Source organism: Fibroporia radiculosa (assembly GCF_000313525.1).
Source record: "Fibroporia radiculosa TFFH 294 genomic supercontigs, scaffold4635, whole genome shotgun sequence".
Lineage (NCBI taxonomy): Eukaryota > Fungi > Basidiomycota > Agaricomycetes > Polyporales > Fibroporiaceae > Fibroporia > Fibroporia radiculosa.
In genome coordinates this window covers 74,883-86,931 of record NW_012133409.1, presented here as the reverse complement: position 1 = coordinate 86,931, position 12,049 = coordinate 74,883, and the positions used below count along the sequence as shown (strand labels likewise).

The window sequence follows — 12,049 nt, the reverse complement described above, 5'->3', positions numbered from 1 at the left end:
GCTGCCCTACTGTGAGGCGACGCAGACTGGGCAGCAGCAGCCTCTGTGTATAAGGGCTGCGCAGGTCGGAGTGGGAGCGGTGTGGTCGTAAATGGTCCCGAGCTCGGTACATCTGTTCGCGACGACATACCAGCAATAGGGATAGCGCCCCTTCCATTTGCTGCTCCTCTTCCCCTGCGAGGACGACCCCTGCCACGTCCACGACCTCCTTCCGCCTTCAACTTCTCCTTATAATAGCGCACAATATAGCTCTGCAAAATTTCTAGCGCTTTCTGTGCTCCCAGCGCCTCAAGATCCTTCAATTGCTCCGACGTGAGGTGAGAGAAAATGTCCGGGTTCAGAATAAGGGTATTGTCATGCAAAACGATTGGCTTCGGAGGAGAAGGGTCATCCAAGGAGTCCGCTCGGGATGGAGCTGCACCAACAACAATAGGGATACGGACAGAAGCTGGAATGACATGAGGCGATGCAGATGGGACTGCAGAGATCGAGGAAGGTCTATCAGACCCGGTCGCGGAATCGTTAGCACAATGGACACCTGAGGAAGTAAGGTTGGTCGACGGGGTCGGCGTCGAATATGGGAGCGGCGGCCTCGAGATGGATACCGGTTCAGGTTTGATTGCCGGAGCAGAAGAGGAATGGGATGCATCAGTGGTCGACGCAGGTAGGGTACTTGATGACGAATGTGTCTTCAAGGTAAGAGGAGCTGTTGTAAGTGGCGGTGGTAAAGGCGATCCTTTCAGGTCTCCCTTAATGCTTCGCTTAAATAGAGGTTCCAGTGGGACTGCTGCCTTCGCCTTCTTCGCACTAAGCTTACCGTCTTTGCCTCCTGAGCTGCCCGCCGCCACCGCCGCTTGTCTCCTTGCATCTTGCTCCTCAAAATTGTGTTCATATGCCCCATCAACGGTCCACAAAGCACCTTTCCCCTTCTCTTCTTTGGGCCTGAGCAGTTTCTTGAAACCGGGATTTGACGACAAGTTATGCCGGACAGAGCTCTGCAAGATAATGATGTCGATAAGATATATTGTGGGTGGATATACGACTCACCTCCCAATCCTTTGCACAATAACGATACCACTCGAAATTCTCCTTGATCCATTGACAGATGTCCTGAAGTGATGCCTTCCCCCCAAGGGTCTTAATGGCCCGATAGCACAGCTGAGCATAAGTAAATGGGGGTTTCGGAGGCATGACTTCTGGCGGAGGAAGAGATATCGGCGCATCAGATTTCTTACGTTTCTTCGCATTAGACTTAAATTTGCTTATGACATTCGAATTAGGGAGGGCGGTGTCAAGTAACGGGGGTATCTTTGGAGGAGGTGAGACGGGGGCGGGAGGTGGAGAGCACGAAGGCAGAGAGGAGGGTGGTGATATGGAAGTAACATCCAGAATGTCCACAGACGGCGAGCGCGTGCGTGCACGGTTATCAGATGAATGTGAACTGGGGGATGGCGAATCCTCTGGTGCGGGAGGCGGGGGGAGGACGAAGTGGAAAGTGCGAGAGGCAATCTGTATCTGCGACCTAGACAGGGATAAGCTGCTGGGTGCATATAATTTCACGTAAACGTACCTATCGCTCAGGGGCACCTTGCTGCCACTTCCTGACCATACGCCATCCACCCATGCACCGTTCCTACCTTGGACAAAGAGGACAAAGCGCTCCTCGTCCTCCTCATACTCAATCTTCGCGTGCAGACGCGAGACGCTCTTCAGAGGACCCAGATCGACATCGACCTGGGGGTTGTCGGACGAGGATGCGGCAGAGGCTGGGATGCAGCGCCGACCGATAGTGACATTGAGAGTCTGGAGGTAATAGGTGAAGCTAGGGAATACAAGGCTGTAGTATGCGCTGATCTTGCTGGGCAGGGATTCCTGGGCGAGAGGAATGGGGTCCGCAGAGGGGAGGGTGTCCTGAGGGTGGGCGACGAGAGTGGCCATGGTGAGCTGAAGGTCGCAGAGAGGCTTGAGTCACGCTGCCACATTGGGCGACCCTCGGGCCTCGACGCCCTCTCTCCGGCCAGCGCCGGCCGCTTGCCACACTCGGACGACGCGCCACTGTAGCCTTTTGCCCGTTCTCTCCCCGCAGTTTCTGTCTTTTGTCTTCACACTGGTCATGCCAGACTCAGTGCAGCTCAAGGCAAAGGACGAGCTCGACACTCTCGCAGATCGAAATGTTGACTCGACCGACTCAGACGTACGGTACATGGCCTACGGTGCCCGTCTAAGAACTGCTCTGCGTGCCGGTCATCGGTACATTGCTTATGTGCGTTCTGCTTTGGTTCGGCTTTAGTGATCAGCGATAGATTTACGCCAGACAAGTGACGTCGGCGAAGCATTTCGCCCCGTTGTCCCACCTGCAGTGGTTTCTGCCGCATACGGCATCTCCTGGCTATACCTGGCAGGGTACGTTATTCTAGCGTTCAGCTAACGAGGCTCATCTGATTACGCACGCGGAAACAGAGATGTCGGGTATGAGGCGTATAAGGCGCATCGGAGAGGACCAACTCCTTTGGAAGCTACTCATTTTTCCGAGCCTACTCGAATTGGGATGATCGCTGTCAAGCGTGCTGTATTCCAGTCTATAGCATCCATGTAAGTTCACAGTGCCCATCCTGCCGAGTGGCTTGACCATGTATTCTCTCCCCGCAGGGCTCTCCCTGCGTTTACAATTCACACAGCTGTCAAGCAAGCGAAGAAGGCGTTCGTGAACGCTGCTAACCCACGCATCAAGACGTGGGGCCCAACGGCCACAGGGATTGCCATCGTACCAATCCTTCCATACTTGTTTGATAAACCCGTGGAACATGTCACTGACGCGGCATTTGATTGGATAGAAGGGCAACTTATAGACCAGGAGGCCAACAAGTGTTAATGTCGGGATTACTGCCGGGTGGCATGTCATTATCTCTTCTGAGAACAGCATTGGCGTATTGAATCGACGTTCCACGATTGGCCAACGTTGCTGACATTCTATACGTGCAAGTCATCGTAGATAGATTACAAAGATGCTCGTGTAAAGTTCTCCATTGAGACTGCCAAAGATGCTCGTGATACATGCGGAACAACTATCGAATACCTAATGTAGAGTGGGCAATATCAGAGAATAGCATGCAATGATAGTCCAAATGAAAGCAAAATGAGGTGCACGAACGTGACAGAAATGCAAGGCGATGCTACATCCTATAAGCTACAGAACGGATCGGGGGCATCAGAATCTGCCAAGCGCCAGGGGGATGGAGCTCATGGAATTTGGAGGTATTACTCCGACCTCGGTTACCACAGCAGTAATGCATGAGGGAGGAGTCAGATCGTATAGAGGATTGAGCACTTCTAAGTTGGGTTGATTCTGAAACGCTGATGCATCTTGAGACCTAGCATGACGGTCGGAAGAGAACATAGATCCAATAGGCGCTGACGGACGATCAGACTCAATCGGGGTACAGACCAACAGAACATTGAACATACCCAATTCATTCTTCGTAAAACTATCAAGCTGAACCCCTTCGGAAAATTTATAGGTTTCACAGCATACTACCACAGGTACGGAGTGTTGCTTCGCCATCATCGCCACCAATGCGGAACCCGCTCGAGAAAAGACAGCCCCATTGGAGTGTATAGAGTGAGCACCAATGAGGACAGTTGACACCTCGTTTATGATAGAGCCGAGGGCCGGAAGTAACAAATAAGTGCATTGAATGCCAGCAGATGCGAGTATTGACAAGAGTTTTTTCCCTATACATGGCCGCAATTTAGATTCAGCTTGCACACAATGCAAACGAATGACTGACCTTCGAGCATGGGTCTTGAATCAACCACGATCACAGAGAAACAGCGTCCCTCTTCGTGTGCGCCAAGCAGAACCTTCTCCACTACCGATGATCTATGCCCACTTCATGAACAGAAAATTCACAGTCACAATGGGGGCATACCTTGCATATGTCAGGATCACGTCTCCATCCTTGATTTTACTCACAGCCGTATCCCTAATTACTTGATCGGCAATGATGATGCGATCCCGTATGTAATGATCAATTTTATGACATAGCGCATCCTTCGCCTTGGAAAGATGAATAATGTCAGCGTCGTAGCAAATCGATGTCAAGGATGCATACATCTTGCTCAGGGAGATCAATATCTGATCCGCTGATTTCTAGCTTCAGCTGACGGATCGCATTGCCCATCGTCACCGACATAGGTCTAGCAGCAACTAAATGGCTAATTTGCGGAGATAGATGCGTCATGAGGTGACGGGAGAGGGTATTATTTGGAGGCGTAGTGTAGTCTTGTATGACCTGGCGCAATTCTAGTTAGAAAGTGCATGGGCACTGCATAGCAACCACTCACTTGCTTGAAGGCAATCAAAGTGGCAATGCAACGAGCATTTGCACCCGTAATCTTGAAATTCGAGAATTGTAGGGCGAGCCGCACAATTGTCGGGTGGATCTCGCCCTTCGCCACGCTCACAGGTTTGGGTAGTCCAAAGTGCGCGAAAATTCGCAACCCTCGTGCTTTGTCGGATGATGGGGCAGGATGAGGGGTTTGTGGAACTCTCGAGTCCCTAGTCGGCCTGCTCACGGATAGAGAAGAAGGTCGGGTCGGCGCATCTGAAGCTCTGGAGGCCCTCCGCGGCGAAGGGGCATTTGACATAGCTGCAGAAGATCCTGGCTTAATACCTGCGTGCTTTCCATTCACTCCGTTCGGCGCAGCAGTAGTGGCCTTCGCGGCCTTTGCGGCTCGCTGACGCTCCTGGAGCTCGCGTCGCTCAGCTTTGGTCATTTGTTTCTGGGATCGGGGGGGAGGATGCAGGGCATCTCCGTTGGATGACTGGGACTGGACGTCCAGAAGTGGTGGGGGAACCATGAGTTCAATGAAGTGGAGGACGGAGACAAGAGATCCAAGAGATTTGGATAAAGTGAGTGTTGTCGAGTTCGAGTCATTGCAATGGCTTAAGCGCCCGCCGATGGAATGGCCGCGAGTCACGCGAATTGTGAGAACATGACCCAGCCTCCGAGTCGGTGGCGCGCGCGATGCACTCAGACAGTTCCCCGACCACAGCTTGCTTGTGTGTTGTTGTACTAGCACTCAATCTACGTCTGTGACTGTGTTACTTACACAATGGTGCGCCGTTCCAATTTCTTCGTGTTACGATGCTAAACAAGCCTACTGCAGGGTGTACCGGCATTATTTCGCTGGCTCAGCAAAAAGTATCCTAAGATCAGTGAGTGCTGTACATTACCGAGTCTGTGGAAGCTCTGACTAAGGCGTTTTTCAGTCCTTCCAGTTGTAGAAGAAGAAGAATCAAAGATTCCAGATGTTGAAGGCAACGAGGTCGTAATTCCCATCGATATTTCTCGTCCTAATCCTAATGACATGGAGTTCGACAACCTCTACCTGGACATGAATAATATTGTGAGTATTGCTCCTCCGACGAGCAGCCGAGATTCACTTTTCCTAGGTTCATCCCTGTACACATCCTGAAGGAAAAGTAAGTGGTACTTCTTAGCTTAATCCGGTGCCGTTGTTCGATGTTGATGCATCACAGCCGGCCCCAGAAACAGAGGAAGAGATGATGCTCGAAGTTTTCAAATATACTGAACGACTTGTGAATATGGTCCGTCCTCGCAGACTCCTGTTCATGGCCGTCGACGGTGTCGCTCCTCGTGCCAAGATGAATCAACAACGGTCTCGGCGTTTCCGGTCTTCGCAAGAGGCGAAGGATAAAGAAGAGGCTCATAAGGAGGCAATAGCCATGTGGGAAGGTATGGTGCCAGATATTTTCTCAATATGGGGACGCCTGTTGCTAATTTTGGAAACTCATCAAGCCATGGGTAAAACGTTGAGCGAAGAGGAGAAGAACAAAAAATCCTGGGATTCCAATGCAATCACTCCCGGAACCCCATTCATGGATCTTTTAGCATCGTCGTTGAGATACTGGGTAGCCCACAAAATGAACACGGACCCGGGGTGGAGTCAAGTAAGTCGTCTAACGCCATGCAGTTGGAACTGGCCATTATACCCATTTGTGCTATAGTTACAGGTTATCATATCTGATGCAAACGTCCCGGGTGAAGGAGAACACAAAATTATGGAGTTCATCAGACGACAGCGTTCCAACCCTGGCCACGATCCTAATACTCGACATGTAATATACGGATTGGTAAGTGTCCTCTTGCAGAACACGATTTCAGCGTACTTAGGACGTTTGAAGGATGCGGATCTCATCATGCTATCGTTAGCTACCCATGAACCCTACTTTCGAGTGCTTCGAGAAGACGTCTTTTTTCAGGAAGGTAGTCGCACTGCGTGTCGCATTTGCGGGCAGGAAGGGCACTACGCTGCACAATGTACTGGTCAGAAGGCAGAAATTTCAAAACCTCCCCCAGAAAAGAAACCTTACGTGTTTCTCGATGTCGCTATTCTGCGCGAGTATCTCGAGGCCGAACTGAACCTGCCACATGCCCCGTTCCCATTTAATTTGGAACAAGCTATTGATGACTGGGTGTTCCTGATTTTCTTCGTTGGAAACGACTTTTTGCCTCATCTTCCATCACTTGAAATCAGAGAAGGAGCTATTGATACTCTCTTGAGGATCTGGCGAGAGGAGCTGCCTAGAATGGGCGGTTACCTCACCAATCATGGCCAAGTCGAGCTATCTAGGGCTCATATTATTCTAGAGGGTCTCGCTCAACGTGAAGATGACATTTTTCGCCGTCGGCGGGAAGGTCTGTCAATAGTAATGGGTGTATTTTGCATAATTTCTCACATTATCCGCGTTGTATAGCCGAGGAACGTCAAGACCACGAGGCAAAGCGTCGCAAGATTCAGAAAGATATGGCAGTTAAGGGTTCTGGGCCCTCGTCATCCTTAAATCTAGCTGCGCCCCCTACCGCTCCATCTTTAACGACGACGACTATTTCCCATCCACTGCCTGCTCGACCGGGTGGAGATTTTGCTGCGAATGCCGATAGCATCGGTCTAGGTGGACCGAAAAACGTAGAGACCGCTTTACACACTCCGGCGGCTGCTCAGGCACTCGCAGGATCGAATCGTGATGTGGTCGCAAACAGACGTGCCATTCGTATGGCAAACATGAGTGCTGCTGAGATGCTGAAGGCTGAGATGGCCGGGCTTGTACCCGTGAAACCTAGTGCTTCGTCAAAGCCTGCTGCAATTGTTAGCTCTGGTGATTCTCGTAGTCCCGAAGCTGCGACAGCGTACGCCGAAAATTCATACACGAATGGTGCTATGGATGGTGATAACGATGTTCCTGGTTTGGGCAACACGACTGTTAGCACTGAGGCGGTCGCAATTTCGGACGTCGCAACTCAAGCAGCTAGTGGGGATGAAGAGCCCGAGGCTACCATTGCTTCTGAAGATGCTACCATGTATCTTGAGGATAATAGTAAAGATTCACGTGGCATCAAGCGTAGTGTCGACGAGATGGATGAGGATGAGGAGAATGTCGGCTCTGACGACGAGGACACCTCACTATCTGCAACACTAGCCCTGAAGGTCAACCCAGATGGCTCAGTGGAACAGGAAGACTTCGTGAAGTAAATTTATAGCATTTTCTCTTTGAAATTGTTAACTTAGATTGATGCAAGGTTGTGGGAACCTGGGTACCAAGAACGATACTATCGTCAGAAATTTGGCGTTGAATATGGCGATGTCGAGTTTCGCAAAAAGTCGGTCATTATTAGGTTGTGGATATGAGGTTCTAAAAATCTTAATTTTCTAGGGTCGCTAAGCATTATATTGAAGGGATGGCGTGGGTCCTACAATACTATTATCAAGGAGTACGTTGCACCTTTTTCTCTTTCGTCTTAATCCTAACGACCCATCTCATAAGACTCCATCATGGCAATGGTATTATCCATACCATTTCGCTCCTTTCGCATCGGACTTCAAGACTGCCCAGAACATGAGCATCAAATTCGATCCTGGCCAGCCTTTCAAGCCGTTTGAACAGCTGATGAGCGTCTTTCCTGCCGCAAGGTATGTCACAATGTTCGGCGCTCGGACTACTGGGATTCTAGCTGATGTCTTTCTTAAGCCGACATCTCATTCCCAAAGTCTTCCACGAGCTGATGACTGAGGAATCTTCGCCAATCATCGATTTCTATCCTTCAACGTTCCAAATTGATATGAATGGCAAGAAGATGGCGTGGCAGGGAGTCGCGTTGCTACCTTTTATAGACGAAAGGCGTCTGCTGGACGCAATGACGCCTCGCTATTCGAACCTCACCGATGAAGAAAAACGTCGCAATAAGTGGGGTAACAACGTTTTATATGTGTTCGAGGAACATTCGTTGTACCCTTCACTAGAAGCTTTGTACGGCAAACGCAAGACAGACGAGGTAAACCCTGCTGTTCTATGACCGCATCCATCCGGATATCTAACGTACTGCCTCAGCCAATGCCGGTGGACCCGAAAGCAAGCAAAGGGATCAACGGAAGCCTACTCCCTAATCCTGACTGTATTCCAGGCTCTACATACTACTCCCCCTTAAATGGTCAGAATTTAGCCGATATACGAAACGATAGGTCTTTGTCGGCGTGGTATCTCCCTCCCAAACAGCTAACGCCACACCGGTCGGTTTTGCTTCCGGGTGTGCGCAGGCCCAAGCCCGTCCTTTCACAAAATGATAGGGAAGTTGTAAAGCGCGGCCGTGGCCGTGGTCGCGGGCGCGGTGACGGTGGCCCTCCAGGACGTGGCATGCATCCAAGTGGGTCCTCGTATAGTGGAAATTCGTACAACAATGGTCGCGACTATGGAGGCCGGGGCGATCGACAATATGGGAGCGCATACAATCCACCAACTCATAACTCCTATGCGCAACCGCCCATGTCGTATCAGTCGCAGCCTTCCACTGATTACTATCCTGGCGCGAGGGGAGGCCCTCCTCCATCACACAGTGCTCCTCGCGGGAGAGGCTCGGCGAGAGGTCGTGGCTCTCAATCTGGTGGGCCGTATGGTGGCTATTCCAATGGCCAAGGGTATGGTGCAGGGAGCGTGGATAGTGGCTATGGAGGGTATGGAGGTGGGGGAGGGTATGGCGGGTACGGAGGTGGAGGTGGAGGCAGAGGTGGTGGAGGATACGGAGGATATCGCGACGGACCGACATCTAACAACGGCTACTCTGCACCCCGCGGTAACCCACCTTACGGTAATACACGCGGTGGTGCATATCAATCAAGAGGGAGAGGGAGAGGTGGTCGGTTTTAAGTGTCACTCTGCTTTTTGAACATCGCTTACATGTACACGCTGTATACTTATATGTATAGTTATCATGCTCACTTCTGGATGATGAGTCCACGAGACCGATGTAATGAGCTGGTCCCAATCCGACATACAGTATATTGAGCAAAGGTACATGCTGAACTTAAACATACAGGAGGCCCTTTAGGCCAGAATATTCCGATCCAACTTTGCATATAACGTCGCTCGAACGTAAGCATGAATGATTTCACATTTGAGGGCCCAACCCCCCTTCTCGTGGAGAAATGCATGTGAGATAGAGAGAATACTTCCTCTCCAGCTCCCGCATCTTAGCTCTTCTCTTCTTCTCTCTCTTGCGCATCTTCTTCTCGGCCTTCTTCTCGCGGCGAACGCGCCTGGCTTCGCGCATCTCGGCCATCTGACCTTCAACTTGGCGACCGTAAACACCGGCATAGGCGCCATATCGGCCGTACCTGTCGTCTCCCGAGTCATTGGAAGAATCGCCCGAACTGTCCGAATCAGAGTCGGACGGAGACGAGTAGGCATCGTATGTGTCAAAACCAGGCAAGTGGAGATCGACAATGCCGATGCTTTTGCCGGAGCGCCGCTCACGACCCTTGTATAGCACCAGCTCAACCCCGCGTTTGAGGAAGAAGGAAGCATTCCACAAGTCAATCAGATCAGCGGAAAGAGTGGAGCGTTTGGGCGGGCGGCCATCTGGTGCATAGTCTGGGACAGGAAGCCTGCCAGACCAAGCCATCGCAACATCCTGTATAGAACATTAGCCAACCACGCTATTCAGGACCATGTGAATACATACATTCATGAAACGTATCCAATCTTCATGGTAGACGTCATGAGGGACAAGGACAAGAGGCATGCGGGGTATGACTTCCAAAAAATCATCCATATCCTGAATCTTCATCATTTCAAAGTGAGTGTAAGGTTGCGCTAGGTTAGGAGGACGCGAGAATCCCTCCGGCGCCGAAAGCATCTGCTGCTGCTCGCCAGGCGCAAGAGGCATGCGAGGAGACGCACTTCGCTGGATACCAGTAGCGGGATAGCCACCAGCCCCAGCTCCATACGGGGCACCATATGCAGGGGCACCATACGCTCCAGGGGCGGGACCGTACGGTGACACGCCAGGGATAGGACTTGCGGCCCGTGAGAGAGGCCGTCTGATAGGCTGCCCTTCCATGACATGACCGGGAGGATATACCGCAGAACCAGGCCTAGGCGAGGCAGCGCGACCGATTGGGGGCTGATACGGAGACGGGGGGCGTTGCATCCCACCCGAGTAGGGCGACAAGGGGCGGGGCACCCCGGCCCCTGAAAATGGAGAAACCGGACGAGGCACTTGATACGGTGAGGCGGGTCGTTGCCCGACACCAGGATTGTGATAAGGCGACACAGGCCTGGCAATAGACACAGCGTCACCAGGACGCGGGGAGGGAGGGTAGCCGCTCGGACGAGAATACTGCTGTCCAGAAGCATACGCCGACGCAGCATAAGTGGAGGGCGGGGATCCAGTGTAAGCTGTCGATGCAGGCGTTGGGTATGCACCCGGAGCAGGATATTGAGGACCGCCAGGCGCCGGCTGGTATCCAGCAGGACGATCACCATAAAACGAACCTCGACGTGAACGAGGAGCAGGTATGTTTGCACTCATCTTGCGCTCATGCTCATACTCACGATCGCGGCGATCAAGATCAAGCTCCTGCATCCTGCGGTCAAGGTCACCACCAGCGTACGGCGGATACCCGCCATTGAAGCTAGGCCGACGCTGACGATCTGTGCGAACATCCCTCTCGCGAGCCTTGCGAAGTTCCTTGTCATCTCGCTCGCGACGTTCCTTGTCTTTCCTACGCCGTCTATCTTCGTCCCTTTGCCTGGATTCCCTCGCTCGATGAATAGCCAGACGACTCCGATAACGATCTGCTCACCATTCTCTGTTAGAACCCCCGTCAGTCTGAGAGCGGCCAAAGGATGCCATGAAATCCTGTAGACATCATTAGCACGATGTGTCTGTAGATTAGCTTATACTTGAATACCCACTGCGTTTGCCGGGGTGGCTCCCGCAGGTATCACCTGGGTCGCTTCCGCGGGCACCCATTGTATTCCACTCACAACCCCTTGGGGTGTTTGGTAGCTTATAGCCATTGAATATCAGAAGATATGCACTAGGACTAGCCAAGCGGCATCGTACCTCGCAGCGACAGCTCTGAAGCAGAGGTGCAAAACGCGGTCAGCAGCATGTACTTACGATCTATTTCCTTACACACCTGAAGAGGTGGTATACGGTCTGTCCATCTGTACCCGTCGTCGTCGTATAGGTAAACGATCCTGGTTGGATCTGTGACTGCTGAGGCTGCGGTGAAATGGGCGGTTGGAACTGCTGTGGCGGAATCACTGGCGATGTCCTGCCTGGAAAGGTCACTCCGCCATAGGACATGTCTGGAGGCTAACAACAATCGACTTTGCGTGAATATGCAACTCGATGAGCCGAACTGCAGTAGACGATGGTATCGATGTAAAAGTTAAATGGTAACGGAGATGGCTATCTGCTGCCCTCAGCTCCTGCCCGGCGCCATTCTACTGCATCGTGTACGGCAAGATCCCGTGCGCAGGACTGATAACATCCCACGTTCAGTCCCTCTAATACCGGGATGGTGGGCCGGATGTAGCGTTGCTGCCGTAGGGCCAGTAGCGATGTGCACCGAAAGCAGGAAAGGAGAGAGCCAATGGGACGAGGTAAGCAAAGTATGTACATCGTGAGCCTCTCATGAGAATCTCCACCACAGCAGGATGATCACGATTAAGGCAACCGCC

General features: G+C 51.9%; 4 protein-coding genes across 4 annotated transcripts; 2 read left to right on the top strand and 2 right to left on the bottom strand.

Annotated features, from left to right (window-relative positions):
• Positions 1–2,113: 2,113 nt before the first annotated feature.
• FIBRA_05528 (uncharacterized protein) lies at positions 2,114–2,872 on the top strand (the record flags this gene model as incomplete). The annotated part of the gene is made up of 4 exons (XM_012327291.1): positions 2,114–2,263; positions 2,315–2,403; positions 2,461–2,592; positions 2,650–2,872. The coding sequence occupies 4 exons, from the start codon at positions 2,114–2,116 to the stop codon at positions 2,870–2,872; spliced, it is 594 nt and encodes a 197-aa protein (XP_012182681.1).
• Positions 2,873–3,208: 336 nt separating this feature from the next.
• On the bottom strand, positions 3,209–4,860 carry FIBRA_05527 (uncharacterized protein; the record flags this gene model as incomplete). The annotated part of the gene is made up of 6 exons (XM_012327290.1): positions 3,209–3,411; positions 3,466–3,732; positions 3,789–3,880; positions 3,930–4,057; positions 4,113–4,292; positions 4,345–4,860. 6 exons carry the CDS (start codon positions 4,858–4,860, stop codon positions 3,209–3,211), a joined length of 1,386 nt encoding a protein of 461 aa, XP_012182680.1.
• Positions 4,861–5,115: 255 nt separating this feature from the next.
• FIBRA_05526 (uncharacterized protein) lies at positions 5,116–9,226 on the top strand (the record flags this gene model as incomplete). Its single annotated transcript, XM_012327289.1, has 14 exons — positions 5,116–5,139; positions 5,170–5,218; positions 5,273–5,409; positions 5,456–5,485; positions 5,543–5,759; positions 5,823–5,974; positions 6,032–6,157; positions 6,209–6,722; positions 6,782–7,553; positions 7,605–7,685; positions 7,739–7,796; positions 7,850–7,995; positions 8,054–8,357; positions 8,414–9,226. The coding sequence occupies 14 exons, from the start codon at positions 5,116–5,118 to the stop codon at positions 9,224–9,226; spliced, it is 3,423 nt and encodes a 1,140-aa protein (XP_012182679.1).
• Positions 9,227–9,467: 241 nt separating this feature from the next.
• FIBRA_05525 (uncharacterized protein) lies at positions 9,468–11,672 on the bottom strand (the record flags this gene model as incomplete). Its single annotated transcript, XM_012327288.1, has 6 exons — positions 9,468–9,989; positions 10,041–11,109; positions 11,164–11,219; positions 11,276–11,369; positions 11,427–11,441; positions 11,503–11,672. 6 exons carry the CDS (start codon positions 11,670–11,672, stop codon positions 9,468–9,470), a joined length of 1,926 nt encoding a protein of 641 aa, XP_012182678.1.
• Between the last annotated feature and the right edge of the window lie 377 nt (positions 11,673–12,049).